Source organism: Myotis brandtii, unplaced genomic scaffold (genome assembly GCF_000412655.1).
Source record: "Myotis brandtii unplaced genomic scaffold, ASM41265v1 scaffold132, whole genome shotgun sequence".
Lineage (NCBI taxonomy): Eukaryota > Metazoa > Chordata > Mammalia > Chiroptera > Vespertilionidae > Myotis > Myotis brandtii.
In genome coordinates, this window is record NW_005354673.1 from 1,032,131 (window position 1) to 1,049,575 (window position 17,445).

Below are 17,445 nucleotides of genomic sequence, written 5' to 3' on the forward strand. Positions count from 1 at the left end.
AGTTATTACAATATTATTGACTATATTCACTATGTTGTACTTTACATCCCCATGACTATCCTGTAACTACCAATTTGTTCTTCTTAATCCCTTCACCCTTTTCACCAATCTTCCCAACCCCACTCCCATCTTGCAGCCATCAAAATGTTCTTTGTATCTATGAGTCTGTTTCTGTTCTGCTTCTTCGTTTATTTTGTTTTTTAGATTCAATTGTTGATAAATATGTATTTATTGCCATTTTATTGTTCATATTTTTTATCTTTTTTTTTCCTTCTCCCTCTTAAATAAGTCCTTTTAACATTTCATGTAATACTGGTTTGGCGGTGATGAACTTGATAGCTTTTTCTTGTCTGGGAAGTTCTTTATATATCCTTCAATTCTATGATAGTTTTGCTGAGTACAGTAATCTTGGTTGTAAGGTCCTTGCTTTTCATCACTTTGAATATTTCTTGCCAATCCCTTCTGGCCTGCAAAGTTTCTGTTGAAAAATCAGCTAACAGTCATATAGGAACTCCCTTATAGCTGACTAACGGCTTTTCTCTTGCTGGCTTTAAGACTCTCTCTTTGGCTTTAACTTTGGTTATTTTAGTTTTGATGTGTCTTGCTGTGGGCCTCTTTGGCTTTGTCTTGTTTGGGACTCTATGCTTCCTGGAGACTTGTATGTCTATTTGCTTCAGGTTATAGAAATTTTCTGTAATTTTTTTTTTACATAGGTTTTCAATTTCTTGCTCTCTTCTTCTGGGACCCCCAGGATGTGAATATCGGCTTGGGGACTGACAGGTCCTAGGTTCGATTCCAGTCAAGGGCACATGCCCAGGTTGTGGGCTCGATCCCTGTTTGGGGGTTTGCAAGAGGCAGCCAATCAATGATTCTCTCTCATCATTGATGTTTCTGACTCTCTCTCCCTCTCCCTTCTTCTCTGCAATCCCACCCAGCCCTGTTTGACTTCAAAGTCTGAAGTGTTTCCATTATCTACCACATTTGACTATGTATAGAAGAAGCATGTAAGGTTTGGGAAGAAAAGGAGGATTAGATGACCTTCCCGTAGAAGCTTTCATTTGTTTAGGAGCAGAGAGAAGAGGTGGAGTGGAAGTTAGAACGTTTGGGTTCTACTATCACAGATTTCTCCGAAGGAAACCAGTGAGCATGTTTTTGTTTGTTTTGTTTTTGAGCATCATTACAAATTAATGGGTCTTATATACGTATGCTTCATTCTATTGACAAATTGGACTCATGGGAATCAGATCAAACATGACTAAGATTTTCAAAGATACAGTGATCACAACACATAGGCAACGTGTGCAAAAGTTCATGGCAGCCAGAGCTACTCCCAGGTCCTGTCTTGCCTCAATTAGGATGCACTCTGGCCCAAATTTCAACATGTGAGACCTCTAAATGATGTGTGTGGAGTGTGACTTCAGCCAAAGAGCTATTTCAGTTTTGAAACATCTCCAGTTTATTCTCTAGTAACTGCATAGCTTGTGTGAAATTTTCTAGGAAATCATGCCTTATGAATACATACATCTCAGGTTCATCTCAGTGAGCAGTCTCGATAGACCACGTGTACCCTGCGAAAGCATTCCATAAGTAAGGACTCCTGGTGGTAAAAACCGCTAGTGTGCTTGTCAGAAGATCTCTTGTTAACAAGTTTCTAAGATGATTTGATTGTGACACCTTTCTGTTTCTCTGTTTCTTGGGCAGTAAAAGGAGAGAATGGGTTGCAGATCTGCTGCTAGCCCTCTCTACCCATCAGGGTTTTTGCTTCTTCCTTTTGTTTGTGTTTCCTTTCCCTGATGCTGAAATTCTTGGTACCTAATGACATTAATGTTATATTGCTTTATCCTAACATATATGTATCCATAATTATCTATAATAATAAAAGCATAATATGCTAATTAGACAGGACGGCCAAACGACCTTCTGGATGAAGCCGTGGCTGCGAGGGCTGAGCCCCTTGCACGAATTTTGTGCATCAGGCCTCTAATGTATATCCTATATAATAAAAAGCTAATATGCAAATCGACCGAACGGCAGAATGACCAGTCACTATGATGCGCACTAACCACCAAGGGGCAGACGCTCAGCGCAGTAGCTGCCCCCTGGTCAGTGTGCTCCCACAGGGGGAGCGCCGCTCAGCCAGAAGCCCTGAGCCGGGCTCACGGCTGACAAGCACAGCGGTGGTGGTGGGAACCTCTCCCACCTCCACAGCAGCACTAAGGATGTCCCACTGCCGGCTTTGGCCCACTTCCTGTGAGCCTAAGCCGGCAGTCCGACATTCCCCGAAGGCTCCCAGACTGTGCACCGGGCCTCTAGTAATACTAGATAGTTGTAACAGGGTATTATTAAATTACTTGAATAATTTTGTGTAGTTATGCCAACTTTATAAAAATTTAGATTCACTTGTTTTGGCTTTTAAATAATTATTTTATTGTTTTCTGTTATTTAGACTTGTTATTAATGTATTATTAATACATGAAACGCGTATGTTACATAAATTGCATATGCATGGCTTTGTGTGGTTGCAGTCAGACTACATTGGAAGTGGGTTATATGGCAATTGCTTCTAGACTTGCTTCCTTTGTCAGCCTTCCAACCATGTCGCTGTCATATTGCTTCTCCTAAAGAAGTTCAGCTTCCTATCTGGTGCCTCTGCTTTTGACCTCCCCATCCCCACCCCCATTGTCTAATCTTTCTTCCTGTTGAGAAGCCTCCAGTGGCTTCCTGCCACATGCAGAATAAATCCAGCTCCTTACCTGTACTAATGAGGCCTTCCATGATCAAGCCCCTCCTATCTCTCCAACTGCATCTTCTGCCACTCCTCTTTACTCACAGGATTCCAGCCATACTGCCTTCTTGCTGTGTCCTGAACATTTTAAGCTTATTCCCAATTATGTGGGGGATCTCCAAGATTGCAACCCCAGGCTTGATGATTCTCTAGTACAGGGGTCCTCAAACTACAGCCCGTGGGCCACATGCAAATACAAATATTGTATTTGTTCCCGTTTTGTTTTTTTACTTCAAAATAAGATATGTGCAGTGTGCATAGGAATTTGTTCATAGTTTTTTTTTAAACTATAGTCTGGCCCTCCAACGGTCTGAGGGACAGTGAACTGGCCCCCTGTTTAAAAAGTTTGAGGACCCCTACTCTAGAAAGACTCATAGGACTCAGTATATAGTGATATTTATAGCTATGATTTATTACAGCAAAAGAATACAAAGCAAAATCAGCAAAGGGAAAGGTGCATGGGGTGAAGTCTAGGGAAACCAGACACAGGCTTACAAGGGGCCTTTCCTAGGGGAGTCACACAGTACATGCTTAATTTCCCCAGCAACAAGTGACAACCTATGTGAAATGTTTGCCAGGGAAGCTTGTTAGAGACCAAGTACCTGGAGTTCTTATTAGGGGCTGGTCACATAGGCACTCTGTGTCTAGTGTGTACCAATTGTCAGACTCCCAGAAGGAAAGCAGGTGTTCAGTGTAAATCGTATTGTTTGTATCGTTGGAGTGAGCCACTCTTAACAGTTAGGGTAGCGGGAATCCTTCAGAAATCTAAGCTCCCAGACACCAGCCAAGGGCCAGCCTTGTAAGCAGGCCTCTTCAAGAGTGGAAATCTAGGCCTGCTATGTCAGATCTTCTCTGCACAGTCAGCCCCGTGGTGCCGTCATTGGCCAAATTGTCTTCACAGCAAAATTATTATCAGTAAGACCCAGAAAGCGGAGCGAGGCCGACCTGCAGTAATAATTTCAGTTATGCCCTTCACAGGTCCTGGACTTAGCCATTTAACAACTCCCACTGATCATAAAGATGGCTTCCTCAAGTTTCTGTGTTAACCTTTTTACCTGGCCCTAAGCATCAGTTCAGGCCTAGCACAGCTCTGGCGGTAAGGTGAAGCTGCCCAGGGCTTAGGCGGTGTCATGGTGGTCAGGGTGCATGTACAGAACCACTGTCCCAGAGGGCCATGAGGTAACACTGGAAACGATTTTGTAATCGTTGGGACACACAAGCAGGACACACTTCAGGCAGTACAATGTGGCCTCCCATCCTTGGTGTCTTTTCCAAGGGTTTCCAGGACAAATAAGTTAGTCCTTGGTTTCAGAGAGACTGCCAGTCATTTCCAAAAGGTTTTGTTGTCCGGGACACCAGGTCATACACCTCGAGTGTGGACAACATCGGGAGGTTTTCGTTTGGAGAGCGCAGGGCTGGGCCACCTCCTGCTGCCTGCCTTATAGTCAGCCCTGTGGCGTGTGATCATGGGCTCAGCCGTCGGAACTCAGAGCACTCTCCACAGCTGGGAAAGGTGCGCAGGCGCTTTCCTTTAGGAAAAGGGAGGGGTTCCCAGAAAAAGTTCTGAAAAACAAAGATCAGAATACCGTCTCCCCTCTCTTGTGCTTCTCCAGTGCAGGGGTTTAGGTTTATTTTCCTTGGTTGTTGCCAAATCAGTGTTTCCATTCAGTAATCATAATTTCATATTTTTTCACAATCATCCCCTACTCTCATCCAGACCTTCCATCTGGAGGGGTAGTGTGCAAGAGGGGCCTAACGCCTTCACAGAAAAACATTTTTGTACAACTGAACTAGAAAGACATCATGTTTAGGAATTGTTCAAGACAGAATCCTGAATTTTCAAAAAATTTCAAAATCAGTTTACATAACCTCCTTCCCCTTATCCAGTGAGCAGCCTAGAAAAGGTCAAGCCCTCTTTGAAATATGTTTTTATTGATTTCATAGAGAGGAAGGAAGAGGGAGAGAGGGATAGAAACATCAATGATGAGAGAAAATCATTGATCAGTTGCCTCCTGCATGCCCCATACTGGGGATCGATCCTGCGACCCAGGCATGTGCCCTGACTGGGACTTGAACTGGGACCTCCTGGTGCATGGGTCAGTGCTCATCCACTGATTAACACTGGCCAGGTAGGTCAAGCCCTTTCTGAGGTGAGCTGCATTGAATAATCCAATTCCACTAGGAGAAAGGTGAGGGAAGCAGAGTCAGGTAATGAGTTGATCGTTGCAAACAGCAGCTCATCAGGGGAGCCAGACACAAGGACCCCACCACAGTGAGACATGTTCCCGAGGGGGTCAGGAGCCTTTTCAGCCTGTCAGCAGTGAGTGGAGGGTCACAGCCCCTGAGAGGTATCCTCTCCCAACTTGCAGCTTTGGGCAAGTCACAGGTTAAGTCAGTCTCTGTCAGAACATACAGCTGGTCAGCAGCTTGATTTCAAATGGTCCCAGCAAAGAGAAGCCCTTTCCTGTGGACATTTGTATGTGGTGCAGACAGTTTAGCCCAGCATTCTTGATTTCCTCTCGGTGTAGGCCCCACGGAGAGGGGACCTAATGTGCAGAGGTCGCTCACTGTCTGAGTTCTGTTTATGGCGCCCAGACCTGCTTTCAGTTCAGCTCACACTGAGCCTGGAAGCTATACCAGACAGTATCAGCTTGTAGCTTAGAATCAAGCCCAGGCAGTTAGGATCTGTAAGTTAGGATTTTTTTTTAAAAGCCAGGGGCTTTTCTACAGCAGCACCAAAGCCAAGATGCTGCAGGGCCGGAAAGTCCCCGTGGCAGCCAAGGCTTTCCTCCACCCTTTTGTCGTGTCTTTCTTTGAGTCCAAATTGACCCACAAACCTGCACGTCTGTCTCTAAGGGTCAGACTTCTGCTTTCACAAGCACTCACTAGCAAACTGAATCTGCTTTTTAGAACTTCAAAAGTGTATTTCCATCTGTGGATCACCTCTCTTTCTTAAATATGTCCCTCTTGCCAGAGGCTCCAATAAGCAGAAGTCTGTATCATCCATTGTGTGGGAGAGTGGAAATTTCCCCCTCTTTTTCCTCATTGTTCTTCTGGCTGATCTAATAATCAAATTGAGGATGGGATAGGTTAATAGGAGAAAATAATCACATTTATTATTTATGTACATTCGGGGTTTTGTAAGAATCTGGGAAGGATGGACAAATGGGGCAGTTGAGACTTATATATCGTTTTGAGCTAAGAAGAAGGGTGGCTAGGATAGCGGTTTGGACTTCAAAGGGAATGTAGGCAATTCACGGGTAGGTGGAAAGGAGCAAATATTTAGTGAACAAATTCTTGCAGGGCCACCCAGAGATAGTGGGACAGGAAGGGGAGTCTAGCAGACTTTTCTGGGTTTCTCCCTGTCTGCCTCACTTGGTTCTTATTATGCTAAGGTGATCTTCCTTCCTGAAGCAGGAGTTTTTTAAATCTGAATTCCTTTAGGCAGGTAAGGGGTAGGGGGAGGGTAAAAGGCTCTTCTTGAGTCTTTTGTTTCTTAAAAATAACCAGCTTGCCCTGACTGGTTTGGTTCAGTAGATAGAGAGTCGGCCTGCAGACTGAAGGGTCCCAGGTTCGATTCCAGTCAAGGGCATGTACCTTGGTTGCGGGTACATCCCCAGTGGGGAGTGTGCAGGAGGCAGCTGATCGATGTTTCACTCTCATTGATGTTTCTAACTCTCTATCCCTCTCCCTTCCTCTCTGTAAAAAATCAATAAAATATATTTTTTAAAAAAACAGCTTAAACGATATCTCAAAAAGTCATATTTTGGGCTAGCAAAATCTGCTCCTCCTCAATAGCAAAACCCATCAGTTACAGAAACTTGTCCTGTTTCCAATACTCAGTTTAAATTACAACCCACCCACCAGTAGCAAAAAGCATGGAAGCTGTGTCCCAGACACGTTTTTTTCTGTGCAGCTTTCCCTGATCAGGATGATTCCTCTGGCATATATGGAATTACAAACATTTAACATTTTCTATCCATTTTTACCATACATTCAGATGTGATAGCCACAAAATACAGAGCCACTGCAATTTCCACCTTTTTTCCCCCCATAATTACAAATTTACTTAAAACTTTAACATATGCTATACTAGTTAGCATGACAGCTGCCAGGGAAGATCGGGCTGGAATGCAGGGGAGGAAGGGCAGTGGGGGAAGCTACTGCAGCTGCAGCTAGGCTGGGAGAAAACTGCTGGAATGTTACCTCCCTCCCCTTTTTTTCTGGTTTATCTAAAATTTGGCTCCAGGCCTAGGACCTAATTTAACTCCCTTCCCCTCACCACTACTCCCTACCCCCTGTTTTAATATTTTGACCCTTTCACCTTTGGGAATTTGGGGGGGAGTGGGTGGTCCTTTCTCCTTTGCGAAGAAGAGAACAAACCCAAAGGCATCACCACTTTAACCAGGATGGCCCAGAGCAGCTGGGGACCCAGCAAGCCTGCTCCCCTGGAGCTGGATCTGTTCTCAAGTTCCACAAGTAGCTTTTACCTCTCACACACATTGCGCTCAGCTGCTGCTGCATGGCAGGGATGACCACCGGGGAACCCGAGGTTCATCATACCCTGCCCTTATCCTTCCTTTCCCAAACAACGCCCGCACTGGATTTCAGTGAGTCAGGGTCATTCTCCCGAATGCCACGTCTGATGTCAACTAATGTTGGGAGTCCCCAAGACCATTCCTAGGTTCAGTAATTTGCTGGGAGGACTCAGCATATAGTTGTACTCAAGGCTGTGATTTATTATAGTGAAAGAATACAAAGCAAAATCATCATGGGGCGAAGTCCAAAGGAAGCCAGGTGTAAGTTCCCAAGGAGAGCCTTTGGACCCACTTAAGTCCCGTAGTACAAGCGACAGCACGGGAAATGTTCTCATCAGAGACCCAGCACTTGGAGTGTTTAATGGAGGCTAATCATGTAATCACTCTCTGTCTAAGCATGTACCAAAATTACAGACTTGAGAAGGAAAACAGATGTTGAACATAAACCACATTGTTTTTCTAAACAGTTTAGATATAGTGAGTCACTTTGACCAGTTAGGGAGTGGGAACCTTTTATCTTAGTAAGGACAACCTTCTACTCACTTCCTAAATAAAGCCTAACCCTGGGAGCTTCCTTGCCGCCTCTCCTCTCATCTGCACATCTAGTCAGTCACTAGGTAGTACCATATCTACTTCCTTAGCATCACTTTAGATTTTCCACTTCTTTCATTCCATGATCCTCTTCGGGCTCCCATTACCTCTGGGTTAGTCGACTGTCACAACCTTTGGACTGGTCACCTTATCCAACCCTCCCTCCATTCGATTGTCCACTCTTTTAGTAAATTGAGCATGTCACTCCTACTTAAAACTCTTATATGAGTTCCACTGTTCTCAGGATGAAGTTCAAACTCTTTAATAAGATTTGTCAGGACCTCCCTAGTCTGGCTTCTTTGTGCTTCTTTAGCTGCTTCTCTCATCTACTTTGGCACTCACACTGCATGTTCCAACTTCCCGAACTCTTTTTATTTTGTCTAATGTACGTTGCTTATTTTCTTTAATTACCACACCTGTTCCCTCTGTCTATATACTCCCCACCCCACCCTGCAGCCTTTCAACCACTCCCTCTGGGACAGTGGTCACCAACCGGTGGTCTGCAGACCACTGGTGGTCCGTGAGGTCCGAAAGGTTGGCGACCGCTGTTCTGGGAGGTTCAGTGTACACTTTAGTTCCGGGGAGGAGAGGCTTTCCTTTCTATAACATCGATCACACTTTTGTTTAATGTTTCTCTTCCTTGCGAGGCAGTAAGTTCTGTAGAGCAGTGACCTCTGCTCCACCTCATTCCTGGCACCTAGGAGATCCTCAGAACTTATGGAACAAATTAAAGATATGGTCTCCACCCTTAAGCTCAAAGTCTAGTGGGAGCTAGAGTATGGTAAAGAAAGAGCCTCAATATGTATTATAAGTGCTCTAATAAAATGCTGGGGGATCATTTTCCTTGTATTACTTTATATTATTGAAGAAATTGACTTACAGCAGTCAGATCGAAAAGAGGAGAGTTGTGCCAAGCAGTGGAATTGATTCAGTTGCATTTGCCTCATTTTTTGCTCACTAGTTGGGCAGAAGTTGGACAGTAGACTGCATTCTAAGGTTATTATATCTCAAGACCTTCAGCAATCCTAAGCTAGTTGCAGAGCTGGGTAGTCAGCTAGCCATGCTCACTAAGTTGACTCACCTTCAAGTCACCCCTAAACAGGATTCAAGGATTAGTGCTGACTTTTTGTATATTCCCCATTCCAAATCATGTATCTTCATCTTTAAATTCTAGTAGCTGAAATTGACAGTGTTAAATCCATGAATACCACAGGTGCTGTTCATGTTTTGATTTTTCTTATCTTTCCAGCTTTGACCGCCATTGAAGGCACAGCACATGGAGAGCCCTGCCACTTCCCTTTTCTTTTCCTGGATAAGGAATATGATGAGTGTACGTCAGATGGGAGGGAAGATGGCAGACTGTGGTGTGCTACAACCTATGACTACAAGGCAGATGAAAAGTGGGGCTTTTGTGAAAGTAAGTGTTGATTTGTAGGAGGAATTTCCACATTGCTCCATGTCTTGGACAGCATCTTTAAGGCCTCTGCTAGCCATCTTTTTCCACCCTTGACAGACATGGGCAGTGTTGATAATGTGGTTATAGCCTTAAAGAACAGACATTAGCACAGGAAGCATGCAGTGTACTTACTTATTTCCAGCCTGTCACTCAGGCAGCTTATCACACTGTCTTATTTAGAGAGGGTTTTCTGTTGGTGTGCAAACCCTCAGGCAGGCTGCTAATTTAATAAATGTAAGACATTTTTTAACAGTAAAGGAAACAGCATTATGGAGAGGTTAAGAGTGATAGGAAGAGCCTAGCTTGTGTGGCCCAATGGTTGAGCGACGACCTATGAACCAGGAGGTCACGATTTGATTCCTGGATTGCTGGCTCTATCCCCAGTGGGGGATGTAGAGGCAGCAAGCCAATCGATGATTCTCATCATTGATGTTTCTAGCTCTCCTCCTACCTTTCTCTCTGAAATAAAAAAAAAAAAATTTTTTTTTTAAAAAAAGAGTGGTTAGGAATAATAACTTTTAAAAAACACTTTGAGCCCTGGCCGTTGTGGCTTACTTGATTGGGCGTCCTGTGCAATGAAAGGTTGCCAGTTAGATTCCCGGTCAGGGCACATGCATGGATTGCAGACTCGATCCCCAGTAGGGGACGTGCAGGAGGCAGTCCATTGATTTTCCTTTCTTGCATCGATGTTTCTCTCTCTCTCCCACCTCTACCTTCCTCTCTCTCTCTCTCAAATCAATTTTTAAAAAAATCTTTTAGCCCTGGCTGGTTTGACTCAGTGGATGGAGTGTTGGCCTGTGGACTGGGGGGTCATTGGTTCGATTCCGGTTAGGGGCACATGCCTGGGTTTCGGGCTCAACTCCCAGTGGGGGGCATGTGGGAGGCAGCTGATCAGTGAGTCTCTCTTATCATTGATGTTATCTATCTCTCCCTCTTCCTTCCTCTCTGAAATCAATAAAAATATATTTTAAAAAATCTTTTAAAAACACTTGGAGTAAGATGTGCTGTGCTTAGTAACATTTAACAAATCATGTATGTTTCACCTTCCTGCATGTTAATGTCAGTTTAAGGGGACTGACATCTAAAGGTATTTTTTCAGGAAAAACTTTGTAACTAATAAAGAACAGAAAATCTTAAACATATCTCCTTTGATTCCAAATAACACTTTCAAAATAATGGCTCTGGTAGATAATTAGGCACTTCTAGAAGATAACATCAAATATAGCCCATCTTGGCCAGTGGTCGGCAAACTCAGTCAACAGAGCCAAATATCAACAGTACAACGATTGAAATTTCCTTTGAGAGCCAAGTTTTTTAACTTAAACTATATAGGTAGGTACATTGTTATTAACTTAATTAGGGTACTCCTAAGGCTTAGGAAGAGCCACACTCAAGGGGCCAAAGAGCCACATGTGGCTCGCGAGCCGCAGTTTGCCGACCACGGATCTTGGGTATAGGCCAGTATGATTAGGTACTTTGGTATAATATCATCAGATTTTTTATATATAAGAACTGTTTCTATAAATATTGGTCCTAATGAAATACTCAGATATCTCTTAATGAGTTCTAGATTTCTGGTACAATACTATATTACAATAGCAAAATAATTTTTGGGAAAAAAATAAAAACAAAGTGTCCTTTGACTAAAATGGTGTTTTTCTGATTATTTTTTAAAAATATATCTTTATTGATTTTAGAGAGGAAGGGAGAGGGAAAGAGATTTAGAAACATCAGTGATGAGAGAGAATTATTGATTGGCTGCCTCCTGCACGTCCCCTACTGGGGATCGAGCCCACAACCCAGGCATGTGCCCTTGACCAGAATCAAACCTGGGACCCTTCAGTCCGCAGGCTGACACTCTATCCACTGAACCAAACCAGCTAAGGCTGACTATTGTTTTTTAATATCCCTTCTGTCCTTCTGATTTTAGCTGACTTGGCACATAATCATAATTTGCTACTGAAGTTTCAGTTAAATTATATTAAAAGTTTTAGAATTACTAGCAGAAAAGTACCCTCCAAAAGCAGGTTGATACTGCTTTCTCTAAAAGAACATGATGTAGACAAGTTGTGTGTTTTTTAAGTCTTATCTTTTGTCAGGTAAAGGCCACAGTTAAATTATGTGTCTTTGGAGTCAGCTTTGTAAAGAATGAAAGATCATTAATTGTGTTTGTATTCTCAAAAGACAGAATACATGCTGATGCTTGATAAATAATTGGTGTAGAATTAAAATCCATTTAAGTGCATCTGACATTTTGTTTTTAGCTGAAGAAGAGGCCACTAAAAGACGGCAAATGCAGGAAGCAGAAGTGATGTACCAGACTGGGATGAAAATCCTCAATGGAAGCAATAAGAAAAGCCAAAAAAGAGAGTAGGTAGCACTGCAAGTACATGCCTCCCCTAAGATAGGCCATTACAGAGATAAATAGCGAAGTTTTTTTTTTAAGTGTTTTGCCAAAACAGCGGCTTTGTTAAGTTGCATTATAAGAAGTTTAATACCATTTATGGACTTCAGTGGCATTGTTTTTTATCAGATATTAGCTTGTTAGGATAAAAAGGTTGTAATTACTGATCCCAACAATGTACAATGAGCAGAATGGAAATAATGGACTAAAGTTGTTGTTTCTGAGAACCAAGAATACATATGCTATTCAGAATTTAAAATTACATAAAACAAAAAAAGGAGTTGTCAGATGTTTGTTTTTTTCGTTTTTGCTTTATAATATTCTTGCAGACAAAGACTAGAATTTAAGAATTTACACTTAGAAAGAACGTAAAACAAGTGACTGTCTTCTAATATTTTATGTCCCTTTAATTTCAGCAGGCTTATATTCTGTGCAAAGATTTTTTTTTTAAATTGCAGTGGTTATCACTGGATTATTTATGGGACACCATATTACAGTTCTTTCATTGCACATGTAGTTAATGTTTTCAGAAGTTTTGGGAATTACTGTTAGTGTAATTAGACTATTCCAAGATGTTAGGATGAGAGAGAAAACTGGTACCTTACATAAAAACAAAGTAGCCAGGATGTTTTCTATACATAAGTAACATGACTATAGAATAAGCAAATTATTTATGTTGCATTTCAGTAGATCTTTAAAAAATGTAATAAAAGTTCCAGATTATTGCTAATGTGTTTTTAATTGTTTACATTTAAAGAGCATATCGGTATCTTCAAAAGGCAGCAAGCATGAACCATACCAAGGCCCTGGAGAGAGTGTCATATGCTCTTTTGTTTGGTGATTACCTGACACAGAACCTTCAGACAGCTAAAGAGATGTTTGAGAAGCTGACTGAGGAAGGCTCTCCCAAGGGGCAGACTGTAAGTGTACTTGCATTGGAGAGTCTCCTCCCACACAGCACTTGTTTATTTTAACAGCAGTTTACTCTTTGTGCCCTGACTTCTTTTGAAAAATAAGAATAAAATATCTTGCCCAGCCAGTGTGGTTCAGTGGTTGAGCATCGACCTATGAACCAGGAGATCAGGGTTCGATTCCCGGTCAGGGCACATGCCTGGGTTGCAGGCTCGATCCCCACTGTGGGGCGTGCAGGAGGCAGCTGGTCAATGATTCTCTCTCATCATTGATGTTTCTCTCTCTCTCCCTCTCCCTTCCTCTTTGAAATCAATTTTGAATAAAATATCTTTGAATATCAGTCTTTTTCCTTTGTCTGAGAACATTTATGGTCGCTTAAGGCATCTTGCCACAATTAATGTCTGTAGTTTTCCAGATTTGATCTATAGTGAATGAAACATGAAGTAATTGGCTTTTACCTAAATTACTCACCAGTGCATTTCTTTCCAAAGTTCAGCTGCTTCATCTCTTATTAATCTTGATGTTTTTAAGCATATACATTACAGAAGCAGTATAGGTCCATTATAAGAAACTAGAAATACAAACTAAAAATGCTAAGGAAGTCAATAATGCATATGTGCAACTAGACATGAGCATTGGTAGTATGTTAGTGCATGCACAGCCTTCTAGACCTTTTTCTTTGTGTATAGATACATACAAATTCTTGATTAAAATAAGATGTCATTGTCTACTGTTCCATAACATGCTCTTCTCAATCGTTAATCTTCACCTTTCCTTTCCAGTAAATTTCTACAACATATAATAACCTTAGCATATTCAGATGGTATTGAACAGAACATTTACTGTATATCAGTTTTGTCCAAACCTAACCCCGGACTATACCTTATATTTGGTTGTTATTTCTAACATTGCCATCCCCTTTCTTTTTTTTTCTGTGTTAGGGCCCATTTTCTGCAGAATGTCCTAACTCAGTTTACCCATTTACTTCTGCATGGTGTCCTTTAGTTTGTTTTTTCATCATCTATATTTCCTATAAACTGGCTATCACAGCTAAAGACTGATGAACTCAAGTAAAATATTTCTGGCTGGACTCTATTATGGGGATGTTCTGCATTCCATATTGCATCACACCATTTGATGCAAAATATCTGTTTGATTCTCTATGGTAAGGTTGACAACTAGGATTTAGGGTGCCACCACATTTATTTAAAATGCCTTCAATAGCCCTGACCAGTTTGGCTCAGTGGATAGAGCATCAGCCTGCGGACTGAAGGGTCCCAGGTTCGATTCTGGTCAAGGATGTGTACCTTGGTTGCGGGCACATCCCCAGTAGGAGGTGTGCAGGAGGCAGCTGATCGATGTTTCTCTCTCCTCGATGTTTCTAACTCTCTATCCCTCTCCCTTCCTCTCTGTACAAAAAATCAATAAAATATATATTAAAAAAATAAAAATAAATAAAATGCCTTCAATAATTCAGGTTTACTGAAGGTTTTGGATTTGCTTAGTCACAGTTAGAAGCCTGTTTTCAGACTATTTCAACATTAGTTTATACTTTGATGTTGTCAAGGCAAAGGATAGGACTTTACTAGTGCATTCTTTGATTGGTTGAATTTTTTTAGAAAATGGTGTGCTCTAGCATTGTAAAGTGACCTTCCTTGACCACTTCACCTTGACCTCTGGCTGCCTCTTTGTGTTCCTGGGATAGTGGATCTTGGCAATCTCTTATCCATTTCCATTGTGTATGCACCTTTGCGTTGATGTAATGATGTAGGAGTTGTTCTGTCCTTATAATAGTTGTTCATCAAGATCAAGTAAAAGCCATATTTGTGTTCAACCTTGTTTTTCTAGTTAATAAGTTATTAAATTATCTTTAATCTTCAAGCTAAATATTTTGACTTGTTTAAAGTTGTATTTCATTGTGTAATTTGTAAAACCTTGAATGCATTTCTGAGGCTCTTTAATTCCAGGTTGTACATACTTGCAACAATTTAAATTGTTTCCCATTTAAAGATTCGTTCATCTTTTCATAGTACATAAAACTATGTCTGTCTTGGATAAACTTCCACCAAAGGCAGAATTCTTACTTTTATCATTTTATTTCAGGCTCTTGGCTTTCTCTACGCCTCTGGACTTGGTGTTAATTCAAGTCAGGCAAAGGTAATATTATTAAAACTTTAATTTATATGACACTTTCAATTGAGTAAATACATGTGCCTATGTTCAATTAAGTATCTTTTGTTCATTCACAGGCCCTTGTTTATTATACTTTTGGAGCTCTTGGGGGCAACCTAATAGCCCACATGATTTTGGTAAGTAAGACTTAAATGGAAAAATACTGACATTGAGTAGCAGAAGAATTTTTGGTCAACAAATAATCACGACTTTTCTGACTTTCATGATTCAAATTTACTTTTATTCACTAAGACCAAATACTCAATTGAATATTCTTATTAATGAATACAATAACAATCTACATGTGGATGAAAACTGTTAGAGTTCACAATTTTTTATGAAAATGACTAGTTTGGCTGATTGTCCTTAAAATAAATATCTGATAAATGGCTCTTTTTTTTAAGTTGTAATTGTTTGTCAAAGTCATTTTTTTAGATTGGTTGTCATAGATGTTATATTGAAATTGATGAAGGACTTACTATGTAAAGTACCTATAAAGTTCTTTAAACCTATAAAGTGGTCCTTTAAAGTTCATTACAGAGTATCTTTTATGTGCATTTGATACCATTGATCATTTAAATGGCTTAGTGGTGAAATAGAGAATTTTTCCACTAAATTCTTTACTGTGGTGTATTTAATCTGCCTTGTACTTCATAAACTGACTTTGGCTAAGTCACATGACCTCCAACTCATATTACTATGTTTCAAATGAATATATAAATTCATTCTTACAAGGACATAAAGGATAGAGTAAGCAGAAATGAGACTGAAAGCAGAAAAAAAAACAGGAAAAAATGTGGAAAAGAGTTTACAGCTTAGTCATTGATGAGCTATGATACTTTAAAAAGAAGGAAAATCTATTTCTCTGGCCAGCTGGGTGGGTCCTAATTAATTTTACTCATACATTTCCAAAAATATTCATTGAGTACATGTCATTGGGATACCAAAGATGAGTAAGATACAATCCAACAAGCTTTTAATCAAGAAAGGGAGGCACAGTTAAGGAGACCATTATAGTACAGCCTGAGAATGTCAAGGAATCACCTAGAAAGTGGCATTGGAAGGAGAGGGATTTAAGGAGGTACTTCTGAGGAAAGAAGCAGCTAACCCTGTTCTTGAAGGGTAAATTGTGGTGAGTGAACGTAAAAAGCAGAGGTATCCAGGCAGTGGTTCTCAACCTGTGGGTCGCGACCATCGGAAAACACATATAACATATCAGGTATTTACGTTACGATTCATAACAGTAGCAAAATTACAGTTATGAAGTAGCAACGAAAATAATTTTATGGTTGGGGGTCACCACAACATGAGGAACTGTATTAAAGGGTCGCGGCATTAGGAAGGTTGAGAACCACTGATAGAGGGATAGCAACAAGAGGGAATGTGGTGTTTGCAAGAAAACACAAGCACTTTAGTGTGGCCAGACAGTAGAATACCTACCAGTAGTTCACAACAGGGCAGGTGAACAGGAATCCCACAAGCAGCTGTATGTCATGCCAAGGAGCATGGACTTTGTCCTGTTTACATGGACTCTGTCTTGTTTACAAGGGTAAACTGCTGAGGGGGTTTAAGTGAAAAATAGGGTTTGTTCTAATTACTTACCAGTCGTCTTCAACAGCAGCTACAGATTAAGAACATTAAATATTATACATGCTATTATACAGTAATGCCCTAAGGATTGTTAAAGCTTATAAAGTTATTTTGAGTCTGTGCTAAAAGACTCCAGAGAGCTCTACTTTCTGTTCCTTGCTCTTTATTATTAGCTCTCTTCCCCGTATTCTGAAGTCATTTATTGCTGGGCTGCTTCTAATAGTCCCTTGACTTCCCTATTTTGCTCATTTGTTGCTTCTTCTTTGCTAATTTGGAAGAGTAACCCTTTTTTAAAATTGTGTATAAAATAAGAATAAAATCTGTTCCAAGCAAGACCTTAATTTTCTCCTATAGGTAAAATGCGCACACTGCATAAAGTTCATTGCATCAATTTTGATTGCTCTAGGAAATTTATTTTCTAGTTCTTAGTCATTTATAGTCTGCTTGTTGAAGTGGCTAAATAAATTGCCTCATGACCTAAAGCTCGGGAAAAATGGGGTGATAGTGTCCTTGGACCAGAAGACAACAGAATTGCATGCTGAGTATGGTTAGCTGTATTTGTTCCAACGGATGCACTGAAGCACCTGAAACCGCCGTCTTCTCACTGAGGCTGTGTTGCAGGGCTACCGCTACTGGGCTGGCATCGGGGTCCTCCAGAGTTGTGAATCCGCACTGACTCATTACCGTCTTGTGGCCAACCATGGTATCTATGTTTTTGCCTTTCACCTTACAAAACAAAAACCAATAAAACAATTAATTTTAAATACATCTATTTTTATTGCACCACTTGAAATGTCATGAATGGCTCTTTTCAAGTGGAATCGTCCTTACCCTAGTTCAGGGATGGGGAACCTTTTTTCTGCCAACAGCCATTTGGATATTTATAACATCATTCACAGGCCATACAAAATTATGAACTTAAAAATTAGCCTGCTATCTTTGGTCAAACTTTAGTTAACTCACCCCTAATGCCTTGGCAGGGCCAGATCAAATGATT

The 17,445-nt window shown here is 41.0% G+C and overlaps 1 protein-coding gene across 1 annotated transcript in view; it reads left to right on the forward strand.

Annotated features, from left to right (window-relative positions):
• SEL1L (sel-1 suppressor of lin-12-like (C. elegans)) overlaps positions 1-17,445 on the forward strand; it is a 60,221-nt gene that overhangs the window by 23,990 nt on the left and 18,786 nt on the right. The window contains exons 6-11 of the mRNA XM_014534728.1: positions 9,164-9,331; positions 11,635-11,740; positions 12,532-12,694; positions 14,790-14,843; positions 14,936-14,995; positions 17,070-17,151. Coding sequence (XP_014390214.1) covers positions 9,164-9,331; positions 11,635-11,740; positions 12,532-12,694; positions 14,790-14,843; positions 14,936-14,995; positions 17,070-17,151 — 633 coding nt within the window. The remainder of the gene's footprint in view (positions 1-9,163; positions 9,332-11,634; positions 11,741-12,531; positions 12,695-14,789; positions 14,844-14,935; positions 14,996-17,069; positions 17,152-17,445) is intronic.